Below are 24,306 nucleotides of genomic sequence, written 5' to 3' on the forward strand. Positions count from 1 at the left end.
AACTGTGGCCCGTGATGGCCCTTGCAGATGGCGTTGGGGGAGGCTGGCTGAGGTATGTGCAGATGTGACCCCAGCACCTGGACAGAGTGGGGGGTGTGTAGGGATTGTAACTAGGGGCATGGACACATGTGTGACCTGTTAGGGTGTCTAGCCGTCTGGGTATTGTGGTGGAGCAGGATCTGAGTTTGGGGTGGGGAGATGACCAGCTGCTTTGACCCCTGGGGAGCCTGGTGCTAAGGGTGTCTGGCTGTCCAAGTATCACATTCCTGGGGTTGGGTGCAGAGCTATTTGGATGGGTGGTGTCTCAGTATCTAGGTGTGGATGTCCCAGTACCAGCATGTGGGAGGATCAGGGTGTGCACACAGAGGCTATCCCAGCATCCCTGGGTCTGGAGGTGGGCATATCCACACGTCTGGGAGTCCTCAGGTTTGTGGGTGTTCTAAGTGGGGAGTGTCTCTATGCTGTATCCAGGTATGGGGCTGGCCAGGTGCCTGGGTGTCTGGTTATAGGGGTCCCCCGATGTCTGAGTAACTGAGGGTGGGGTATCTGTGTGTGCAGCAACAGGGACCCAGTCATTGAATACACGTGTTAGTGAGTCTGGGTGTGAGGTGCCATCTTTTTTTTTCTTTCTTTCTTTTTGAGATGGAGTCTCCCTCTGTCACCCAGGCTGGGATGCAATGGCACGATCTCAGCTCACTGCAGCCTCTGCATCCTGGGTGCAAGCAATTCTCCTGCCTCATTCTCCCAAGTAGCTGGGATTACAGGCATGTGCCACCATGCCTAGCTAACTTTGTAGTTTTAGTGGAGATGAGGGTTCGCCATATTGTCCAGGCTGGTCTTGAACTCCTGACCTCAGGTAATCCACCTGCCTCCGCCTCCCGAAGTGCTGAGATTACAGCCTGAGCCACTGCGCCCGGTCTCATGTGTCTATTTGTATGTTTAGGCGGAGGTGTCCTTGTGTCCTGTGGGGGCATCCGTGTATCCAGGATGTGTCCACCAGGGGTGTGGATGTGTTGGGTGGGAATGTACCCAACTCAGCCTCTGTTAGCCCCTTCCCTGGGACTTTCCTCCTGATCGCTCTTCCAACTCCAAAGCCAGAAGCCTTGAAAGGGCCCCTGATAGTTCTGTTTTTCCGTGGTCAGCCTAGAGCTGCATTATCTAATAGAACTTTCTGTGGCGATGGAAATTGTTCTCTACCTGCATTCTCCAATACAGTGGCTACTGAGTCACGTATGGCTATTACATTTATTTTTTTATTTTTTGAGAGACGGAGTCTCTCTCTCTGTTGCCAGGCTGGAGTGCAGTGGTGCGATCTTGGCTCACTGCAACCTCCATCTGCTGGGTTCAAGTGATTCTCGTGCCTCAGCCTCCCATGTAGCTGGGATTACAGGCATACTCCACCATACCCAGTTAATTTTTGTATTTTTATTAGAGATGGGGTTTCACCATGTTGGCCAGGATGGTCTCAATCTCCTGACCTTGTGATCTGCCCGCCTCGGCCTCCCAAAGTGCTGGGACTACAGGAGTGAGCCACCGCACCTGGCCAGCTATTACATTTAAATTCATTAAAACAAAAATTCCATCCCACAGTTGCACTAGTCAGATTTCAAGTCCTCAGGAGTCACATGTTGCTAGTGGCTACCATTGTACTGGTCATTGCAGGCTGAGAACATTTCCATCCTCTCAGAAAGTTCTATGGACAGCACTGGTCTGGAGGCATGAGGCGGCCGGCAGCACCTTCCCTGAGGCCTGGGCATCTCTAGGAGCGGAGCTGGTGTGGATGAACCGTGACTCAGTGGCTGTGGAAAAACGTTTTGTTCAATCCAGGCCCCTTCTCTGCAGCCTCATTAGTTCTTGCCTGGACTCTTGCAGTAGCCTTCTTGGCTTCTACTCTTCCTGCCTTCAGGCTCTTGGTTTCTCATGCTGTGACTGCACCTCTGGCTGGAAAAGCTTCTAAGGCAGACATAGGATGCTGCCACTCCTTTGTCCCAAGCTGAAGGCTCCCCAGAACTCAGGGTACAAAACCCAAACCCTAACATAGCAGGTGAGGCCCTGCACGACCAGCCCTTTCTTTCTGCAGCAGTTTCACACAATGCCTTTCTTCACTGACCCACTCCTGCCTATCCACCGTCTGCTCCAAATCACCAGGCAAATGGCTGATCCTGGAGCCTGCCCTTCCAGTTCACACCTCTCTGCCTTTGCACATGCTGTGCTCCTCCCCACTTCTCACCTCGAAGTGGGGCTGGGGGATCTACCTTCTTGTTCAGCCTTCACAGTTCAGCTCCTTTGTCACTGATGCAGCGAGGCCTTCCAGCCCTCTCCTGGTGCAGCTGGTCAGATTTCTCCCATAGTGCACGTCTCACAATGCACTGCTGTTTTCTGTCTCCTTTTCCCACTAGGCTGGGAGCCCCTGGGGGCTGAGCTGTGTCTTCGTCATCTGTGGTCCCCAGGGCCTGTACATGGCAGATGCCCACTAAGTGGCTGAATCTTGATGCTTCTGGGTGCACCGGGAAGGCTTGGAGGGGTGAAGGCAGGGGCTGGGGCTCTGCAGCATAGTCATGATGGCCTGGTTATGCCTCCTCATCTGGCTGTGGGTCCGGGCTGCCATTGCCTGCAAATGACTGTGAGAGGACCCCTGATGGGGACAGCTCAGAAGATGCTGCTTCCAGATGACACAGAAGGTCTCACAGATTCCCAGGGTACAAACTACAGGACCTTGTGATGACTCGAAAGGGACCAGGGAAAAGGAGGCTTGGAGGGCTGCTGAGGTTTGGAAGTTTGAGGGCAGAAGCTGGGGAGAAACACTGAGATGAGGGTGTGGGGCAGGGGTGGTGATGAGGATGTTTGGCAGGGCAAGATTAAAGCTGGGGCTGGGGGACACCTGGGGAATAGAAGATAACTGGTGGGAAAGATATATCTGGGGGATGGGACAGCTGAGTGCAGGGACAGGTGGTATTGGGGCAACAGCTGAGGGTTGGGGGACAGGTGGGTGATGGAGAGAACAGGGAGACGTGGGACAGCTGGAGATAAGAGTTGACAAGTGGGAGGGATCAGAAACCTATCCGGATAGGTCAGGCGAGCCTCAGCTGAGAGAGTGTGGAAGGCATTGCTCAGAATGTGTATGGATGTGTGTTTACAGGAGTGTACACGTGGACTTGGGGGTGTGCATTGTGTCAATATACGTTTGTCTAGCGCGTGGTGGTTAAGAGCCTGGGTTCAGGGCCCAGACCGTCTGGGTTCTAATCCTGGGCCCACCACTTCTAGCTGTGTGATACTTTGGCAAGTTACTGACCTCTCTGGGCCCTTAGTATTCTCATTTGTGAAATGGGGATAATAATAGAACACATTGCATAGGTTTGTCATGAGGGTACGTTTTATGGTTATGATTCTGTAGGTTAGAACAGGTCCTGCACATAGTAAGCGCTGTGTTAAGTGTTCACTCACTGTTATGATATGTGTATGTGCATGTGTGCGGGCATCCTGTGTGCTCGGAAAAGTTTGTTCTTGGCTTCCGATGAAGTGCAGGCCTGGGAGGGAGTAATAGTGGTGGGGATGGGGGAGGTGGGTGGGGAGTCACTAGCTAGGTTGACTGAGTCTGGCTCTTCTCTGACTCCTAACCTCTTGTTCATTCTACTTCCTGCCCCCGCTGTCCCAGGGCCTAATCCAATAGGTCTTTCTCTCTCTCTCCTCTGTCCTGCCCTGGGCTAGGGGCCAGGGGCTGTACTTTAATTGTCTGAAAGCTTTACCAGCAGAATTTGAATTCATTGTTTGCCTGCCAGCATGCTGGGGCCCTGCTCAGTTATAAATACCTGGACAATGTGCTCAATTCTAGATGGCCTGTCCTGTCGGTGGCAGTGGCTTCATCCTGTGCCCTTGGAGAGTCACTGGGGTGGAAGATGTTGGAGGGAGGGGGACAAGCCAGATGGGGTGAGCCAGGCAGAGCTGTAGGCAGAGGGTTTTCCCGGGGCCTGAGCTCCCCTCTCCAGTGTGTCACAGGGAGGCATCGTGACTCTCCCAGCAACACTGTTGCAGTGTGCCAGGCCCTTGACTGTTCTGGATATGTGCTCTCTGGGGTTCCTGGGTTCAGCCTCCTGGCGCTGCACTGTGCCTCAGCCTTCTACCTCACTGGGATTGCTGCATTGCACTGAGGGTGTGGGTTCTCCTGAGTTTCTGCACGCTCTGCCTCCGCATGGTCCCACGGACCATGTCTCCATCCTGAAGTGGTCCTGCTGCACGTGTGTCTTTGCTGCTCTCTTGTATACTGCTCTCACAGTGTTGCATTGCGAAGGTGGATCCTTCTGGATTTCTGGGTGGAGCCCCTCACACGGCAGCACTATCTGAGATCAACACATAGTTTTCTGGGGCCACATTGCATGTTTGTATCACAGAGCATTTATATTCTACACCTCTGCACCTCACTGGGCGGTCTACATTGCGTTGGGCATGTGGACTTTTGTGAGGTTTGGGCATAGCTCCTCACATTGCAGCACTGCACTGTGCCAACAGATGGCATGCTACCACAACATTGCATCTTGGCATCACGCGGCATCTCTGTACTGCACTGCACTGTTGCATGGATGTCAGTATTGCATCCGGACCGTGAACTTCCCTGAGGTTCTGGGCACGACCCCATGCATTCCACGGTTGCATTGTGCTAACACAGTGCCCTTCACCCCACATAGCACTTCTGTCCCACTGCTTCACTGCACTGGATCTACACCTCGTGGCCCAGCCCCTGCACTGCCCCACTGCTGCTGAAACGCTGCCCCTGTGGTGTCCTGGCCTTTCAGAGACCTACCACCATGGTATCTGTAGCCTGGTGTCCTTTGCCAGGGTTTTGCTGGCAGCCCTAGGTGGGCAACACCTTTGCATTGAGTGTCCTCACTGCCCCACGTTGCATACGACTTAGGGAGTTTGTACCTACAGTACAGCTTTCTTGGGCTTCAGGACTGGCTTGGGTATGCAAAGGCAGCACCACTGCACAGTATCTGACATCGCATTCGTGCGCTGCACAGCATTACTGCCCAGGGCCTCTACCCCGCACGAACCTGTTCACTGCTGGGTTGTATGCACTCTACTGGATTGCAGGACCCAGAGCCCTTACACAGCATCTTTTTTTTTTTTTTTTTGAGATGGAGTCTCACTCTGTTGCCCAGGCTGGAGTGGAATGGCGCGATCTCGGCTCACTGGAACCTCCACCTCCCAGGTTCAAGCAATTCTCCTGCCTCAGCCTCCCGAGTAGCTGGGACTACAGGCATGTGCCACCACACCCAGCTAATTTTTGTATTTTTATTGGCTCTGGGGTTTCACCGTGTTGGTCAGGCTGGTCTCAAATTCCTGACCTCATGATCTGTCTGCCTCGGCCTCTCAAGCTGCTGGGATTATAGGTGTGAGCCACCACACTGGCTCCACACGCCATGTTAATTGCACTCCATTTTCGTGTCACTTCCTACCCCTGCCTTGAGTCTGCACCTACTCTGTTCCTCGGGACCGTTTAGTGAGCTTGTATTCCAGACTGGGTCGCCATACCCAGAGTTTCTTCTGCACTCACCACATCCTTTTCATCTCTGTGTGTCTCTGCTGTTTTGTGTGTCTGTGCTGCATGCCTTCCATGAGAATGTGTGAAGCTTGAACTAGTAAGCCTTGAACTTGCGGTGTCGGCATTCCTCCCTACACCTATCATGTAGCAGTAGGTGCCAGCCCAGTGTACCACTAAATGCACTGCAGTGGCACGCTGTGCCTTTTGCAGCTCTGGGTCATGCCTGTGATGGATGTGGCATCTCCATGCTGCATCAAGGCCCTGGCCAGTTCTGCCATGCTGTACCAGAGTCTGTGGTGAGGACTGTGCACACCGTATGCTCTGCTCCCTGCATTGTGTAAGTGTGTCTGCCTCTGCACCGTGAAGCTGCCGCACTGCACCCTCGGCACACCGCACTGTGGCACAGCAGAGCCCTCTCTCCATGGGCCTTTATGAAGTACAGATCTTCGCACTGCCCGGGCTTGTGCACAGACTGTGCCCCTCTACGCTGCACTACGTCTTCATATGACGCAGGGCGTCTGCAGTGCAGATCTGTGAACTCTGCCCACTGCACCTGTGCACAGCATAGCCTTCCATTCGGCCCTTCGCCTCCGTCTGGCATCCAGCCCTGGCCTGTGCCTTCCACTCATACTGCCGGTATGGCAGCTCTACTGCTAACTCTGGGATTTGCAGCACATGCTGATCAGAAGATGGGGAGTGGGCCTGGCATAAGATCCCCTGCTACACGTGATTTCCTTCCATTCTCAGTGGAGATGGCAAGATGTTGGCATTGTCAGGCTGTGTGTTGGCTCCTGTGGGTGGTACTAGCTCAACTTTGCCTGTGGCGCAGCCCTGGGTGATCTTTCTGGTTGTAGCCATGGTGACTCCTGAGTGACTAGAAAATGGGCAGACTGCTCCCAGCCCTGACTGACCATTAATTACTGACTACCATTAATTACTCATCAGTTCATCAGGGCTCTTCGGGCAGCTCTGGGAGTCTCGGCCTAGGTCTGAATGAGTTTACTTGGGCAAGGAGAGTAGCAAGGTGAGCTGGGCCAGGCCTCTGGGCTGGAGTCATGGTCCTAGAGCTGGGTGTGGTTGGTGAGGGTCAGACTAGCTGGGATCATGGGGTCAGTAAGTCCAGGCACTTTTGGCCATACACAGGGCTTGGGATGGGATGGGGTTCCAATGCAGAGAGATGGTCCTTGACCTCAGGCAGGGAGGAGGTAGGGGTTAGACAGGCCTGAGATGGAGCTGTAGTTGGGGTAGAGAACCGAGGATGGGGCTGGGTTAGGCACGAGTGTCAGGATTGAGACCAGTGTTGGTTCCAGGCCTGGGATGGGCTGCTGAGAATAGGGGTGCAACCTTGGATGATGAAATAGTCCAGCGTTGTTGTTGGGGTTATGCTTGAGTCCCCCCACCCACAGCTGGGGCTGTACCTGGGCTTGGGTGAGATCCCAGCCCCTAGATTTGCCATCGGTTGGGAGAAGTTTTGCTTCTCCTGGGACCACTCTTGGGAATTGGATGTTCTATTGACAAACCAAAGGACACAAAAGGCTCATTGCAAACAGGCTCTGTTGCTAGGGATCTTCAGGAAATGCTGGTTGCAGCCACATTGGGCATGGAGTGCTGTTCACCCTGTCTGGTGTGAGGAAAGTCTGGTGGGCAGTGCTTGTGGTGTTCACAGTCACACCCACGTGTATGCACAACTCCCTTCTACCCAACTGCACACACCCACCTCCCCCTGAGGTGCAAGCTTACCACTAAATATGCCCTTGTACCTTTGCTTGTAAACACACCTTTATACCCACGGCTTCACAGCGCCTGCCTGGGAGACCTCCCCTTTCTGACCCTCATGCACCTCTGCCCTCAGATGGTTTTTGCTCACATGCACACTCATGCAACCACAATCTGCCATCTGACCCTAGAGCTCCCCATTCTCATTTTATAGGTGAGGAGGCAAGGGTTCAGAGAGGGCAGGTCACCTGCCTAAGGTCACAGAGGGACTTAGAGGCCCAGGGGGAATAAGATCCAGGTCTCCTGCCTCCCATTTGAATTCTTGAAACTCAGTACTAGGCTGTCCTGCCATCTCCTAGCCATGAGTACACGTGTGCACATACACACACACACACACACCCCCCTACCTGCATGTGGAAACATGTACGTGGAGGTGTGGAGCCCCTCCCACTAGGGAGACCCCTCCCACACTCCTCCAGAGGCAGCTCTGCCCCTTAGACCACCCCATCCCGAGCCCAGCCGGATGTGGCTAAACCATCCCCCTGCCTTCCCAAATTGTGGCTGACGGTTGCTTAGGCAACCGCCCGCCAGATTGGGGAGATTAGCTGAGGAATGTAGCCGGGCCAGTTTGAGCTGAGGCTGGGGGAGCCCTTGGGGGTCTTGGGTTGAATCAGTTCACCCTCTCAGGGAGGCCTCTGTAGAGATGGGGTGCCCAAGGCCAGGCATTCTCCTGTTCCCAGCCTAACCGAGACCGTGTCCCCAGGCTTGGCCCAGGCTGCAGAAGGCAGTGTGTGTGAACACTGAGCATAGGGCTCTGGGCATGTGTGTGCTCTGTGCCGCGCACCTCCGAGGGTGATTGGAGGGCGTGCCGTTTGCATCTTGGACGGGGACTTGAGGCCCCTGTTCTCACCAGTTTCTGACATCTGACTCTGGACCCCTTGGTGGCTTGGTCCCAAGCTCCCTCCGGATCCTGCAGTGCTCTCTGGAGACACCACCTGCCTATTCGTGGCTTGTAGGATATATCATTTGTCTCATCTGAAATCCAGGCACTTTCCTACTCAAACACCTACTATGGCTCCTCAATTCAAAACGAGGCCCAGCTCCTCACCCCGATGTTTAGGGCCCTCCATGATTTGGCTTCAATCTCCCCTCCCTCCAGTCATGTCTCCCAGGCTTCAGCCAATCTGGGCTCCTCCCTGTGTCCTGGACAAACTGTGTTTATTCACCGCCTTCCTTTGTTCCCCCGGGCCCTTTGCCACAAATGCCTTCCACCCATCTCTACCCATTCTTCCGGGCTCTGCTTAGATGCCACCTCTTCCAGGAAGCCTTTCCCCTCCACCTGGCCCCCTCCGCTGGGCCCCCTCTTGTAGCCTTGACCCTTCTTTTATTCCCTCATTCCCTCCCCCTCCCCCTCACTGGGACTAGGAGGTCCCTGAGGGCAGGGAGGAGTCTTCATCATCCTTGTACCTTTTAACAGTGCCAGCCTGGAACCCGCTTTGTACTGGCAAGGAACAAATCCCCTGTGAATGAAGCTGAATTAACACTCGTGGCTAGCAGAAGAGCAGGCCTTGTGTTGTTTGTGCCCAGTCTCCTGAAATAAAGATAGGGGGTATAAGCCTGAGCTTCTGCACATTGTAGCTGTGTGGTCTTGGGTAAGCAACTGTATGTCTCCGAGCCTGTTTTCATCTGTAAATTAGGAATAATAATAGTACCTAATAAACTAACAAGGCAAAAATAGTACTACCTACCTTCTGAGTTGCTATGAGGACTCACCGGCACAGGTAGTCATGGTGGTCATTCACAGCCCCTTGTAGAGGTATTGCTACGTATACGTGTGTGTCTGTGCCCATGTCTGTGTCAGTGGAGACCAGAAGGATTTCTTGCTGCCATTCTTGCTCTGAACTCAAAGTCAGAGTTAGTGGCCTCCAGCAGGAGTTGGGTCTAGCAGGAACTGGGCCTCGGCTTTGGGGTTCCTGGCTCCTAGCTGACCGCTCCATCTCAGGGGACCAGGGGAAGAAGTGAGGGTGGGGCTCTCCTTGGGGAGCCTGGTCCCAGAGATATTACACACTATGGGCTAGAACTGGGCCTGGTCCAGAGATACAGGTCTAGAGGTGGACATGGGTTTGGGAGAGGGAGTCATTCCAGTTAAGGAATCATGCTGAGGCCGGATGCACTGGCTCACACCTGTAATCCCAGTACTTTGGGAGGCCCAGGTGGGCGCATCACTTGAGGCCAGGAGTTTGAGGCCAGCCTGGTCAACATGGTGACACCCCGTCTCTACTAAAAATACAAAAACGAGCCAGGTATGGTGTTGCAGGCTTATATTCCCAGCTACTTGGGAGGCTGAGGTACAAGAATATCTTGAACCTGGGAGGTGGAGGTTGCAGTGAGCTGAGATCATGCCACTGCACTCCAGCCTGGGCGACAGAACAAGACTCTATCCTCACAGAAAAAGGAATCACTCTGGATGGGGTCAGTCAGCCTATCCAGAGTGACTCCTTGGAGGTCACCCTGGCTGGGGTCAGTTGTAGGGCTCATTTGGCAGAGGTCAGGGGTCATTGTGGCTGGAGTGGGCAGGTATGAGGTCAGTCAGTCACTCTGGTTGTCATTCTGGCTGAAGTGAGATAGTCTGGGGTCATCTGTATGAGGCTAGGGCCACTCTCGACATGGACAGTCAGCTGGGAGCCAAGCTGGCTGAGGTCCGTCTATTTGGGGGTCACCAACTTGGGTCAGTCCGTTTCGGGATTATATGGCGTCAGTCTATCTGCGGGCTCCTGTGACTGAGGTCAGGTGGTTTGGGTGTTATTCTGACCAGGTTAGTCAGTCTGGGAGTCCTGGCAGGTCATGTGGCTCAGGATGAACAAGAGGAAGCCAAGGAGCTGGCACTCCCAGGCTCTCCCCAGGGCCACGGGTGAGGCATCACGGGCAGCTGCCTTGTTACTTGTGAAGGAAAACCCCAGCCAGGGCCTTAGATCCTGGGCTTCCCTTTCTGGCAACCCCTCTACCTCAAGGAGGCCTTGGCTGAGACCCTCAGGGCAGGCCCAGCTCATACTAAAGTCAGCTATCCTCCTTCAGGAACTCCTCCCTGACCACCCCTACTTGTCATGTTCTCTGTGCGGTACAGTGGGTCTTTTCCTAGAGGGGAAGCTGAGGCCCTCCCGGAACAGATGGGGTTAAAACCCACCTCCCACAGGCCATAGGGCATGATGCTGACCAGGGCTTTTCAAACAAAGAGCCAAAGAGCTCAGCCACGGTCCTGCCCCAGCTCTGGAAAGAGTCTTCTGTTACTTCATCCCATCTGCTTAGTGCTGTCCTCATGCCCACGTCTCACCGTTTCAGGAGAAGACAGGGAGCCCCCAGCAGTGAGGAGCCCCTTTGTGCCTGGCTCTTCTGGGTGTGTTTTATTTTTCTTTTCTTTCTTTCTTTCTTTTTTTTTTTGAGACAGAGTTGAGCTCTGTCACTTAGGCTGGAGTGCAGTGGCATCATCCCAGCTCACTGCAACCTCCACCTCTCGGGTTCAAGTGATTCTCCTGCCTCAGCCTCCCAAGTAGCTGGGATTATAGGCACGCACTACCACACCCAGCTAGTTTTTGTATTTTTAGTAGAGACGGGGTTTCCCCATGTTGGCCAGGCTGGCCTCAAACTCCTGACCTCAGGCGATCCACCCACCTCAGCCTCCCAAAGTGCTGAGATGACAGGCATGAGCCACCTTGCCCGGCCTGGGTGTGTTTTTCATGTGCTGCTCACATCGTCCACATCACAACCTAGAGGAGTTGCAGCTGCAGATGACACAGCAGAGCCTCCTAAAAGTGAAGTCACTTGCTGCGTGTGAAGATGCCCAGCACTGTGGTTGTCACGTGGCACGTGCTCGCCAGGTACTGCTCTTTGGGAAAAGCTCCCTCAAATGGTGTTTTTCCTCTGCCCTCACACCAAGACAGCAGCAGTCATCAACACAGGAGACTGCTGTGACCAAATGTGTGGGGGCTTCTCCCACAACCAAGCAAGCAATTAATTCTGTAGCAGACACCAGCCGGGTGTGCTCCAATTCAGTTCCAGCACAAGGGTCAGATCTCACGGGTTGAGGGTTCCGTCCCCATGACTGCCTCCTCCTCCAGACACCAGTTGCAAATCTGGGCTTCCAGAACTTCTGACCGACCAGCTGCAAGTTGGGGTTCCCACAACCCCCTCTTTGGGTTTGATTAATTTGCTGAAGCGGCTCACAAAACTCAGGGAAATACATTAACTGGTTTATTATAAAGGATATTGTTAGGATACAGATGAAGAGATGCATAGGGTGAGGTATGAGGAAGGGATGTGAAGCTTCCATGCTGTCCCTGGGCCCACCACCCTCCACAAAGCTCCACGTGTTCAGCTGTCCGGAAGCTCTCCGAACCCTGGCCTTTTGGGTATTTACGGAGGTTTCCTTACCTAAGCATGACCGACAACTGTGTAGAAGTGTGAGTGGACAAAAAGCGCCTGATCTAAACCCAGCAAGGCCTGTCTGCCTAGACCTTTCTTGGCCTCTCTGTGGCATTCCTTCCTCCAGGGTATGGGGCAGGACCCTCTCTGGAATGACCCATGATCAGGTTAGAGCTCTGCCTTGCACAGGTGAAAGGAGGACAGGAGTAGGTCAGAGAGAGAGAAATTGTGTTTCCTGAGGCCTGCTTCAGAGGCCTAAAGTGTCCCACATTGTAACAGAAGACTGTACAAAGGGTTTTATATACATAAACAAATATGTATTCATAGTGCAAAAGTCATTGCAGTTTTTGCCATTCTTTAAAAAAAAAAAATGGCAAAAACGGCAATGACTTTTGCACCAATCAATGATGTAACTATCTCAGTTATCTATACCTCTCCCACTTCTTTTTTTTCTTTCTTTTTTTTTTTTTTTGAGACGGAGTCTTGCTCTGTCACCCAGGCTAGAGTGCAATGATCATTGTCAGCTTACTGCAACCTCCGCCTCCTGGTTCAAGCGATTCTCTGCCTCAGCCTCTCAAGTAGCTGGATTACAGGTGTGTGCCACCACGCCTGGCTAATTTTTGTATTTTTAAACAGAGACAGGGTTTCACCATGTTGGTTAGGCTGGTCTCAAATCCCTGACCTTGTGATCCACCCGCCTTAGCCTCCGAAAGTGCTGGGATAACAGGCGTGAGCTTCTTCTTCAGATTGGGAAGCATCTCAGGTCTGCTCCTTCTGATATCGAAACCTTTTTTGGTGGGAAGCCCGAACTTTTGTCATCTGACGCACATAGGTTCGAATCCCACCTCTGTTCCTTACGTAGGCTTGCATGGTACATGTAAGAGCTACTGTTTCCTGAGTGCTTCCATATGCTAGGCATGCTAGGTGGGCCACTGCCTCAAATCCTCCACAAGCCTACATGCAGATGGGGAAACAGAGGCTCAGAAAGAGAAGCCACCTGTCCCTGGTCACAAGGGTTGGCAAATTGCGGTCAAGATTCGATCCCAAGTCTGTGAGGCCAAAGCCCACTCATTGATCCACCACGTGGTGCTGTGGACAAATCCTTTCACCCCTCAGAGCCGCAGCCACCTCATCTGTCAAATCAGGAGGAGTACCAGTGGCTGGCAGGCACCCAGGACAGGGTCTGGTTTGGTTTGCACTTGCTTCCTTGCTACTTGCTTGGGCATTTTCCTGGGTTTCTGATGCCTCAGGCTCCTGGTGGGGCTCCAGACACTACTGTTTGGGAGTGAGTGCCAGGGACCAGCTTGCAGTTCCTTTCAGAACCGATGGTGTTCTCGGGTTTATTAGGCAAACAGCTCAGGGCTTTGATGAGTTCACTAAGATGTATGGACCTCATTATCAACCAAAGGACTCACATCTATTTCAATCCTCACTTCCTCCCCGCTTTCTCATTTAAACTGTTAGGACTGGTTGCAAATCATGGGAATTTGCTTCGTCTAGTCATACATGTGCCTAGTCCACATATGACTGTGCTTTTGCATGTCACAGTCCTGCAGGCAGAGACCTAACTTGGCCCACTTTGGGCCATGACTGAATCCTGTCAACATCTGTCAAGTAGGAAAAATACTGGTGCCTGACTCAGAATGTGTGGCCTGAACGAGGCTCTGTACTTACACCGTTTAGCATCGTGCCCGGCTTGAGCTGATTGGTGGCAATTATTGTTATTTTCAATGGAGATCTTGTTGGGCTGGATTATGGAACACGTGGTCCTGCCAGGTCCAGGGCCCACTGTCTGCCCTCCATGGGAAGATAGGGGCGGGTGACAGAATACTAACAATCAGGAGATCTCATTTCAAACCCCACCTCCATCACCAGTGAGCTGTGTGACCCTAATGAACTCACTCAGCCTTTTGAGGCCTCAGTTTCCTTATTCACAAAATGGAGATGATTCTATTCCTGATCTTAAGGGTTGCTGTGAAGTTCCAATGAAATAGCAATCCTGGATTTCAGGATTTTAAACAGAGACATGGTGAAACCCTGTCTCTGTTTAAAAAAAAATAACTAGGGCCGGGCGCGGTGGCTCAAGCCTGTAATCCCAGCACTTTGGGAGGCCGAGGTGGGTGGATCACAAGGTCAAGAGATCGAGACCAGCCTGGTCAACATGGTGAAACCCTGTCTCTACTAAAAATACAAAAAATTAGCTGGGCATGGTGGCGCGTGCCTGTAATCCCAGCTATTCAGGAGGCTGAGGCAGGAGAATTGCCTGAACCCAGGAGGCGGAGGTTGCGGTGAGCCGAGATCGCGCCATTGCACTCCAGCCTGGGTAACAAGAGTGAAACTCCGTCTCAAAAAAAAAAAATAACTAGTTTTTTCTTGAGGAGGGTCTCTGATGGATGGTTGAGCCAGTGGTGGAGGGAGTACTGGGAAGTACTGGGGAGTAGGCAATGTAGGGACATCTTGGTATCGGGAGGGGACGGTGAGGGGGAACTTGGTAGAGGGAGAGGGTGGAGGAGGGAGAATTTTGCCAGAGGGAGGCAGCAGTGTGGGGAAGGGCCTGAAGAGAGGGAGGAGGGCAGGTGGGCCTGGGTGGAAGGAGGGAGAGTGGGGGCTACCCTCCAGGAGTCCTCCTGGCCAGCAGCCCTGCCTTAGCCTGGACTAACCACACCCTGCTGTCACAGCTGGCTGCACCTTCGAGGAGACCAGTGACCCAGCAGTGCCCTGCGAGTACAGCCAGGCCCAGTACGATGACTTCCAGTGGGAGCAAGTGCGAATCCACCCTGGCACCCGGGCCCCTGCAGACCTGCCCCACGGTAAGTCCACTTTCCATTGCCATGACCCCTTCTCCTTCCAGAGACACTTCCACACACCTGCTTTGTGACCTTGGGCACATTACTTAACCTCTCTGGGCCCTACCTGCATTTGCATCTGTAATGACGTACGTACATGACACCAAACGTGGCTTTCTCTGGACACTGTCTAATTGTGCATGTAGGTAGATTTGTGTGTAAAATGAGTGCAGGTTCAAGCCATGAAAGGCCCTCATGGCTGTGAGTTAAAACTCACTTCCAATTATTCCCTTTGCTGCCTAGCTCAGGATCCAGCCCACCCCCACTCTCAGTTCTTCCTAAATCCTCCATCTTTGGGAGGCTCTCTTCAGAGACTCTTTTCTTCCAAAGAGCCCTTGAATCCTAGTCTCCCCAGGACTAGAATATACTGAAAGAGCAGTAACATTGGGACTAGATGTGTGTAAAACCTTCCTTCCTCTGCCTCTTCCTCCTGGAAGTCCCAGATCCTTCTCGACTTCTACCTTGCTCTGTTCCTGTTTCAAGATGGGGTACCTTTGTCATCCTGAGCTCTGGCCTGGGAGGCAGGAGACTAATAATATGGATTCTAGTACTGACTTCCTGCCTTGGCCCCTAGAGCACTCTGCTCAGAGTCATGAAGAGCTGGGCTCAGACCCTGGCTCCATCAATTTGCTAGCAGTGCGACCTTGGGCAAGTCACTTAATGTCTCTGAACCTCCATTGTCTTCACTGTAAAATGAGGCAAACAAGACTGCATTTCAGAGGGTCACGAGATGCTGCGTGTCAAGTGCAGAGCACAGGGGGGCACGTAGGGGCTCAGTTATTTGGTTGCTATTTTTGAGGGTCTTTGAGGGGGCCTGATCATTAGTACCCCTCTTTACTGGATACAGAATCAACTGTGAATTTAAAAAGAGACAAATTAAAGGCCAGATTGTCAACTTTATTACTGATAAGCGCTGTGTCAGAGGACATCGATAGTATGGGAATCAAATGGGCTTTCTGAGTGAATCCCCAGATTCCACAGCCTGAAGCCCCTCCCTTTGCCCCATGATGCTAGTGCCCAGGGTGTTTACTGCCCAGCTCACAGCATGGCTGAGATCGCATCTGTTGTCAGGGAGGGACCGGAAAGATTCTCAGTGGCGGGGCCAGGACTTGAAGCCACTAGGAGGGATGCCCTTCATGGCCTGGCACAGGTGCCCTCGCAGACTCCCACTGCTTGCTCTGCCCCCCCTTCTGTGCATTCACTCACACTGTTCCCTTTCTGGGGCACTTATCTTTGCCTCTGCAGGTATTAGTGGGTATCACAGTTTGACTTGTCTGAAAATGATCCGTAAAGGTACCCACCATGGTAGGGACCTCTTGTGGGCCTCTCTGTATTCCCGGGGCCCAGCCTTAGTCTGATACATGGCACACAGGTACAAGACAGCTGATTGGAATTCCTCTTATCACCTCTTACAGTGCTGACCACCGTGAGTGCTCTCTGCCTCTTTTGTCATGTGCAAGCAGAGACATACCCAGTGAGCAAGGGGAGAGGGGAATTTAGCAATTAGTGTGAGCCTTGGGCTAGGTCTCGAGGATGTGGTGGTGAGCCAGATGGACACAGTCTGTGTCTTCCTGGTTCTCATGTTCTAGGGAAGGGACCTGGGGGTGGAGGGAGAAGAAAGGAGGGAGATTCACACTCAGAGATGGGGAGCAGGAGAGAAGAGAAGGCAGAGCGACAGGGACAAAGGGAGTAAATAAAAGAGAAGGGGAGGGATGCAGTGAGTGAAGGGAGAGGCAGAGGGAGCAGGAGGAGGAGGAAGGAACAAAGTGTCAGATTGGAAGGGGGAGAAAGATGCGCACAGCTGCTTGCAGGGAGAGGAGAGAGAAGCAGCATGAGTGGGCCAAGAGGGAGTGTGTTGGGGGTTGGGAAGTGCCCCTTCCTGGGTGGGGATGGGGACTTGAGTTTAGCTTACTGCTGCCCTGCGGGGACTGATCGAGGAGATGCCTCCATAGGCTTCCAGCTTACAGAGATGAATGAGATCCCCTCCAGCAGCGTCCTTGGGGAGTCTTCCTGGAGCTGGGATCTGAATAAGCTTATGTTGGCTGGCAGCCAAGCCTGGGAGGAGGCATGGCTGGTGGTTTCGGGTGCCCTTTGGGAAGCCCAACTCCTGCAGCCAGCCTAGTCCACTTTGAGTCCCCCAGTACCCAGCCTGGATCTCTGGGGAAGAGACAGGCTGCCTTTCTCTAGGTTGGAAGTCAAGGAGATTTGTATCCCAGGAATTTAGACTCAGGGATTGGGGCTGGAAGGGAAATTGGAATCCTTTCATTCAATCTCTCTTCTATATATTCATTCAGCTTGGGTCTTGAGAACTCACAGGGTGGTGGGAGATGGACAGCATTTTCGTAATGACCCCGGGGCCAGGAGAGAAGCCCATGGTGGGATGTGCAGGGAGGGCTTCCGAAGAGGTGGCCTTTAAGGGTCTGTCATGTGCCAGGCTCTTGATTCCAGAGATGAATGACCTAGTCCTGCCTCCAGGGATGACTCAGAACATGGAGAAAGCTGTGCTTAGACTGGACATGGGCTTTGGGACCCATAGATTGTAAGGAGCCATAAACTTTTTTTTTTTTTTTTTTTTTTGAGACAGAATCTCGCTCTGTCTCCCAGGCTGGAGTGTAGTGGTTTGATCTCGGCTCACTGCAACCTCTGCCTCCCGGGTTCAAGCAATTCTCCTGTCTCAGCCTCCCGAATAGCTGGGACGACAGGTGCATGCCACCACACCCTGCTAATTTTTGTTTTTTTAGTAGAGATGGGATTTCACCATATTGGTCAGGTTGGTCTCGAACTCTTGACCTCAGGTGATCCACCTGCCCTGGCCTCCCAAAGTGCTGAAATTACAGGCATGAGCCACTGTGCCTGGCCTTTAAATGGTTTTGACAAAGTCAGGTTTGCGTGGTTTTTACTGCTCCAGGTCTCCTGTGGGAAACAGATACTAGGAAGTGAAGGGACTCACCCAGGGAGGTAGAGCTGGGGCCAGAACTCAGAACCCCTGACTCCTGGTGGGTCCTGATGTCTGGAGTCCTCCTCAGTGACTCCCTGGCCCTGGCCCCCCTCTACAGTCTCCTCAGCTCCGGCCTCTTTCTCCTCTCTTTTCAGGCTCCTACTTGATGGTCAATACTTCCCAGCATGCCCCAGGCCAGCGAGCCCATGTCATCTTCCAGAGCCTGAGCGAGAATGACACCCACTGTGTGCAGTTCAGCTACTTCCTGTATAGCCGGGATGGGCACAGCCCGGGCACCCTGGGTGTCTATGTGCGTGTTAATGGGGGCCCCCTGGGCAGTGCCGTCTGGAATATGACTGGATCCCACGGCCGTCAGTGGCACCAGGCTGAACTGGCTGTCAGCACTTTCTGGCCCAATGAATATCAGGTGGGCTGGGTTCAGGCTGCGGTCAGCTGTGCCTGGGGATGGGGCAGATGGATGTCAGCTTGAGGTTGAAGTAGGTGAGTGGGTGAAGTTAGAATGAGTCTGCATTCAGCATCAGAGGCAACCTGTGGTCAAGGCCAGGGGTCAGTTTGGGGCCAGTCTGGTTCAGCATCGGAGGTCATTGTTCATAGGAATAGTCCCTAGCCCCTGTCAAGGGTAAGTTGGAACAGTGCTGACCTGGAAACCCTGTCTGGCTGCTTAAGGGTAACTGTTCAGGATTGGGATGGAAACTGGCCTCCACCTTGTTCACTGTGGGCGTTGACACCCCACCCCCAACTAGCTGGCTTGGTAGGGAGGGTCAGTGTGAGCAGGGCTGACCTCTGCTGAGGTTGAGGAAGAGGAGGCTGGAGCCAAGCTAAAAGTGGGCACCTCCCCAGGCAGGGCTGGAGGGATATCGGTGTGACAGGGGCCCTCTCGCCTCCCCCAGGTGCTGTTCGAGGCCCTCATCTCCCCAGACCGCAGGGGCTACATGGGCCTAGATGATATCCTGCTTCTCAGCTACCCCTGCGGTGAGTCCCAGCCTACTGGGGGCGCAGGGGTGAGGGGTGCGGGCGGCCACAGCTCCTACGTGCAGGGGACGCAGGGTCAGCTCACGCCGCGGCTCTAACCCCGCAGCAAAGTCCCCGCACTTCTCCCGCCTGGGCGACGTGGAGGTAAACGCGGGCCAGAACGCGTCGTTCCAGTGCATGGCGGCGGGCAGAGCGGCCGAGGCCGAACGCTTCCTCCTGCAGGTGAGCGGGAGCGGGGACCTTGGCTGGTGGGGGTGGTGATGGCTGTTTCTGGCCCTGACTCCCCGCAGGATGCTGAGTCCCTGCTTCGTAGTCCAGCACCACGCACAGCGTCCCGGCCCTCCCCTAGCCTCGCTCTGCACAATCTTGGGTCCTCCATTCCCCCAAGTCAGAGCACGGCTCCAGGAACCTATGTCTGCGCTGTGTAGTAGGGACGGCTAAATGGGGCCCGGGTCAGAGCGAGATCAGGACCCTCGCGCCGAGGCGCCCCTGACCCTCTCACCCTCTTCCCCGCAGCGGCAGAGCGGGGCGCTGGTGCCGGCGGCGGGCGTGCGGCACATCAGCCACCGGCGCTTCCTGGCCACTTTCCCGCTGGTCGCCGTGAGCCGCGCCGAGCAGGACCTGTACCGCTGTGTGTCCCAGGCGCCGCGCGGCGCCGGCGTCTCCAACTTCGCGGAGCTCATCGTCAAGGGTCAGCGCGCCGACGCGGTGGAGCGCCAGGACCTCTACCCTAGAGGGGCGGGGCCGGCGGCGGGGGCGGGGTCTGCCCGGGGGCGTGGCCGTGAGGCCTGCAGTTTGTCACGGGGGCGCGATCTGAAGGTGGGCCTGCGGAGGGGGCAGTGGCCCAGCCGGGATGAGGTCTGATCCAAGGGTCGGGGCTGGCGTCGAGGGGGACGGACAGGGTCAAGGTGAGAGCCTGGAGAGGGGTGGGGGTCTGGCTGTGTGACCAGCCAGTCTGGGAGAATGGGGAGGGGTTTGGGTGTGGTGGGACGCAGAGTTGGGTGCTGGGGTCTCACAGAACCATCGGTCCGCCCCGCCTCTCCCCTATCTCCTCGTAGAGCCCCCCACTCCCATCGCGCCCCCACAGCTGCTGCGTGCTGGCCCCACCTACCTCATTATTCAGCTCAACACCAACTCCATCATTGGCGATGGGCCGATCGTGCGCAAGGAGATCGAGTACCGCATGTCGCGTGGGCCCTGGGCCGAGGTGCACGCCGTCAGCCTGCAGACCTACAAGCTGTGGCACCTTGACCCAGACACAGAGTATGAGATCAGCGTACTGCTCACGCGTCCGGGAGATGGGGGCACTGGCCGTCCCGGGCCACCCCTCATCAGCCGTACCAAATGTGCAGGTGGGTGCAGCTGCTACCCCTGGCCCCAGTCCCTGCTGTGGGACACCTGGGTATGGGCCCAGGGCTATGGAGGGGCACATTTGAGAGGTAGTGTTGCCTGGATTTGTGCTTGTAAACCTTTCTAAAACATTGCGATTTTTCCTCGATCCTTGTGATAGTAAAGGTAATTATAGCTAATACTTTACTGTGTCAGGCACTTAAAGGTATACAAACAGCCCATAATTTATAGATTTAAAGCTTACAACACCACCACGATGTAGGTGCTCTTGTTGTACCCATTTTACAGATGTGGTGACTGAGGTACAGAGATGTTAGGTGACACAGCTAGTAAGTGGTAGAGATGGGATTGGAATTCTTGACTGGCTGGCTTCAGAATCTGTGTTCTTTTTTTTTTTTTTTGAGACGGAGTTTCGCTTTTGTTACCCAGACTGGAGTGCAATGGCGCGATCTCCGCTCACCGCAACCTCCGCCTCCTGGGTTCAGGCAATTTTCCTGCCTCAGCCTCCTGAGTAGCTGGAATTACAGGCACGTGCCACCATGCCCAGCTAATTTTTTGTATTTTTAGTAGAGACGGGGTTTCACCATGTTGACCAGGATGGTCTCGATCTCTTGGCCTCGTGATCCACCCGCGTCGGCCTCCCAAAGTGCTGGGATTACAGGCTTGAGCCACCGCGCCCGGCCCCCCAGAATCTGTGTTTTTAAATCTACGTTTAGATAAAATGGTCGACGAAACACCATCACATTCAAGTGTGTTATACATTTTAGCTGGTTTCTTTTGTCTGGGCATTGAGCCTGGGGTCTGCTCTTCCTTGTTAAAGAGGGTTAAGCAGCTCCTGGAGGATGGTACACCTGTGCCAGAAGAGGGTCTTTTTTTTGTTTAATCAGAGGAGAAATTGAGAACAGAACAGGTTTTTCTTCTTTTGACTTTAGTGTTTTTTTTTTTTTTTTGTTTTTCTTTGAGACTGCGTTTTGCTCTGTTACCCAGGCAGAGGCACGATCTTGGCTCACTGCAACCTACACCACCTGGGTTCAAGCGATTCTCCTGTCTCAGCCTCCCAAGAAGCCGGGATTACAGGCATACACCACCATACCCAGCTAATTTTTGTATTTTTAGTGGAGATAGAGTTTCACCATGTTGGCCAGGCTGCTCTCAAACTCTTGACCTCAGGTGATCCACCCACTTCTGCCTCCCAAAGAGCTAGGATTACAGGAGTGAGCCACCATACCTGGCCTAGTGTGTTTTTTTTTTAATGGACTTAAGATAATTGTGGATTCATATGCAGTTGTAAGAAAAATACAGAAAGATTCTCTGTACACTTTACCCTATTTTCTGCAGTGGTAACATGTTATAAAACTATAGTGTAATACCACCATCAAGATATTCACATTGATATAACCCACAGATCTTATTCAGACTCTTCCAGTTTTGTTTGTACTTGTTTGTGTGTGTGTATGTGTGTATGTAGTTCTGCAGTTTGTCACATGTATAAGTGTATTCACCGCTACAGTCGAAATACTGAATAGTTCAATCCCCTTAAGGACTCTTTTAAACCATATTCACCTCCCTTTCTTCATCTACTCCCCAGCTCTTGGTAGTCACTAATCTGTCCTTCATTTCTAAAATTTTGTTGTTTCAAAAATATTATATGAATGAAATCAGAGTATATAACCTCTGGAATTGGCTTTTTTTGGGTAACAGCTTTATTGCAATACAATCCACATGTCATACAATTCAGTCATTAAAATGTACAATTCAGTGGTTTTTAGTATACAGTAGTCCCCCTGTATCTGTGGTTTCTCCTGTGGTTTTCGTTAACTGTGGTTAACTTGAGACTTGAAAAGATGAGTACTGTACAATAATATATCTTGACAGAGATAGAGAGAGAGAGAGAGAGAGAGAACACATTCATAAAACTTTTATTATAGTGTGTTGTAATTGTTCTGTTTTATTATTATTGTTGTTAATCTTGTACTGTGCCTAATGTATAAATGAAACTTTATCAAAGGTATGTATGTACAGGAAAAACATAGTTTATCTCGGATTTGGTACTATCTGTGGTTTAAGGCATCCACTAGGGTCTTAGAACATGTCCTCTGGGCATACGGGGGACCACTATATTCACAGAGCTATGCAACCATTAACACAATCAATTTGGTAACATTTTCATCACCTTAGAAGGAAATTTTCTATTCTTTTTTTTTTTTTTTTTTTTTTTTTTTTTTGAGACAGAGTTTCACTCTTGTTACCCAGGCTGGAGTGCAATGGCATGATCTTGGCTCACCGCAAACTCGGCCTCCTGGGTTCAGACAATTCTGCCTCAGCCTCCTGAGTAGCTGGGATTAGAGGCACGCGCCACCATGCCCAGCTAATTGTTTGTATTTTTAGTAGAGATGGGGTTTCACCATGTTGACCGGGATGGTCTCGATCTCTCGACCTCGTGATCCACCCACCTCAGCCTCCCAAAGTGCTGGGATTGAAATTTTCTATTCTTTAGCAGCCATTCCCGTTTTCCCTGTACACCTCTAGCCCCAGGCAACCTCGAATTTCCTTTCTGTCCCTATAGATTTGCCTCTCTGTGGATATTTCACAAAAATGGAATCATACAATATATAGTCTTTTATGACTGGCTTCTTCCATTCATTTTTTATTCTTATTTTTACTTTTTTGAGATGGAGTCTCACTCTTGTCACCCAGGCAGGAGTACAATGGCGCCATCTTGGCTCACTGCAACCTCTGCCTCCTGGGTTTAAGTGATTCTCTTGCCTCAGCCTCCCGGATAGCTGGGATTACAGGCGTCCACCACCATGCCTGGCTAATTTTTGTATTTTTAGTACAGATGGGATTTTGCCATGTTGGCCAGGCTGATGTCGAATTTCTGACCTCAGATGGTCTTCCCACTTCGGCCTCCCAAAGTGCTGGGATTACAGGCCTGAGCCACCGCATCCAATCCTTCTTCCATTTAGCAGAATGTTTTCAAGATTTATCCTTGTTGTAGCATGTAGCAGGACTCCATTGTTTTGTTATTGCTGAATAATATTCCATTGTAAAAATATATCACATTTTGTCATTCATCAGTTGATAGAAATTGGGGTTGCTTATCCTTTTTGGCTATTCTGAACAGTATTGCCATAGTTGTGTACGGGTTTTTATATGAATATATGTTTTTATTTTTCTTGAGTATGTACCATACATATCATAAGGTATCTCTGTGTTTATATATTGAGGAACTGCTGGACTGTTTTTCAAAGCAGTTGTACCACTTTACATTCCCACTACTAGTCTATGAGGGTTCTAGATTCTCTACATCCTTGTCAGCACTTGTTATTATCTGTCTTCATATTATAAGCACTCTAGTGTATGTGAAATGGTATCTCATTGTGATTTTGATTTGCATTACCCTGATGGCTAATGATATCAAACATTTTTTCATGTGCTTATTGACCATTTATATATCTTCTTTGTATAAATGTCTATTCAGATTGTTAAAAATAACCAATTTTTAAGTTGGGTTATCTGTCTTTTTCTTATTGAGTTGTAAGAGTTATTTATATATCCTGAGTAGGCCAGTTGCAGCAGTGACTCACGCCTGTAATCCCAGCACTTTGGGAGGCTGAGGAGGTCGGATCACTTGAGGCCAAAACTTGGAAACCAGCCTAGCCAACATGGTGACACCCAGTCTCTACTAAAAATACACAAATCAGCCAGGTTGGTGGCAGGTGCCTGTTGTCCCAGCTACTTGGGAGGCTGAGACACGAGAATCGCTTGATTCTGGGAGGTGGAGGTTGCAGTGAGCTGAGATGGTGCCACTGCACTCCAGCCTGGGTGACAGAGTGAGACTCTGTCTCAAAAAAAAAAAAAAAGTTATTTATATATTCTGGACACTAGATACTTATCAGATGCTTATGTTTGCAAATACTTTCTCCCATTCTGTGGATTATATTTTCTTTTTCTTGGTAGATTTTTTTTTTTGAAGCACAGAAGTTTTCAATTTATCTATTTTTTTCTTTTGTTGTTTGTGGTTTTGATGTTATACCTAAGAAACCATTGCCGATATACAGTCATAAAGATTTACTCCTGTATTTTTTTCTAAGAGTTTTATAGTTTTAAGCTGTTACATTCAGTTCTTTGATACATTTTGAGTTAATTTTTCTTTTTTTTTTTTTTTTTTTTTTTTGAGATGGAGTTTCGCTCTTGTTACCCAGGCTGGAGTGCAATGGCACGATCTCGGCTCACCACAACCTCCGCCTCCTGGGTTCAGGCAATTCTCCTGCCTCAGCCTCCTGAGTAGCTGGGATTACAGGCACGTGCCACCATGCCCAGCTAATTTTTTTGCACTTTTAGTAGAGACGGGGTTTCACCATGTTGACCAGGATGGTCTCGATCTCTCGACCTCGTGATCCACCCGCCTCGGCCTCCCAAAGTGCTGGGATTACAGGCTTGAGCCACCGCGCCCGGCTGAGTTAATTTTTCAAATGTAGTGTGAGGTAGGGATCCAACTTCAT

General features: G+C 51.8%; 1 protein-coding gene across 9 annotated transcripts in view; it reads left to right on the plus strand.

Moving 5' to 3' along the window:
• The window catches only part of PTPRU (protein tyrosine phosphatase receptor type U), a 98,805-nt gene that overhangs the window by 5,078 nt on the left and 69,421 nt on the right, over positions 1 to 24,306 (plus strand). For all 9 annotated transcript variants that reach the window (XM_074380419.1, XM_039473876.2, XM_039473874.2 and 6 more), the window contains exons 2-7: positions 14,353 to 14,484; positions 17,614 to 17,885; positions 18,370 to 18,451; positions 18,558 to 18,673; positions 18,968 to 19,142; positions 19,510 to 19,803. In XM_074380419.1, coding sequence (XP_074236520.1) covers positions 14,353 to 14,484; positions 17,614 to 17,885; positions 18,370 to 18,451; positions 18,558 to 18,673; positions 18,968 to 19,142; positions 19,510 to 19,803 — 1,071 coding nt within the window. The remainder of the gene's footprint in view (positions 1 to 14,352; positions 14,485 to 17,613; positions 17,886 to 18,369; positions 18,452 to 18,557; positions 18,674 to 18,967; positions 19,143 to 19,509; positions 19,804 to 24,306) is intronic.

The sequence above is a fragment of the Saimiri boliviensis genome, chromosome 11 (genome assembly GCF_048565385.1).
Source record: "Saimiri boliviensis isolate mSaiBol1 chromosome 11, mSaiBol1.pri, whole genome shotgun sequence".
NCBI lineage: Eukaryota > Metazoa > Chordata > Mammalia > Primates > Cebidae > Saimiri > Saimiri boliviensis.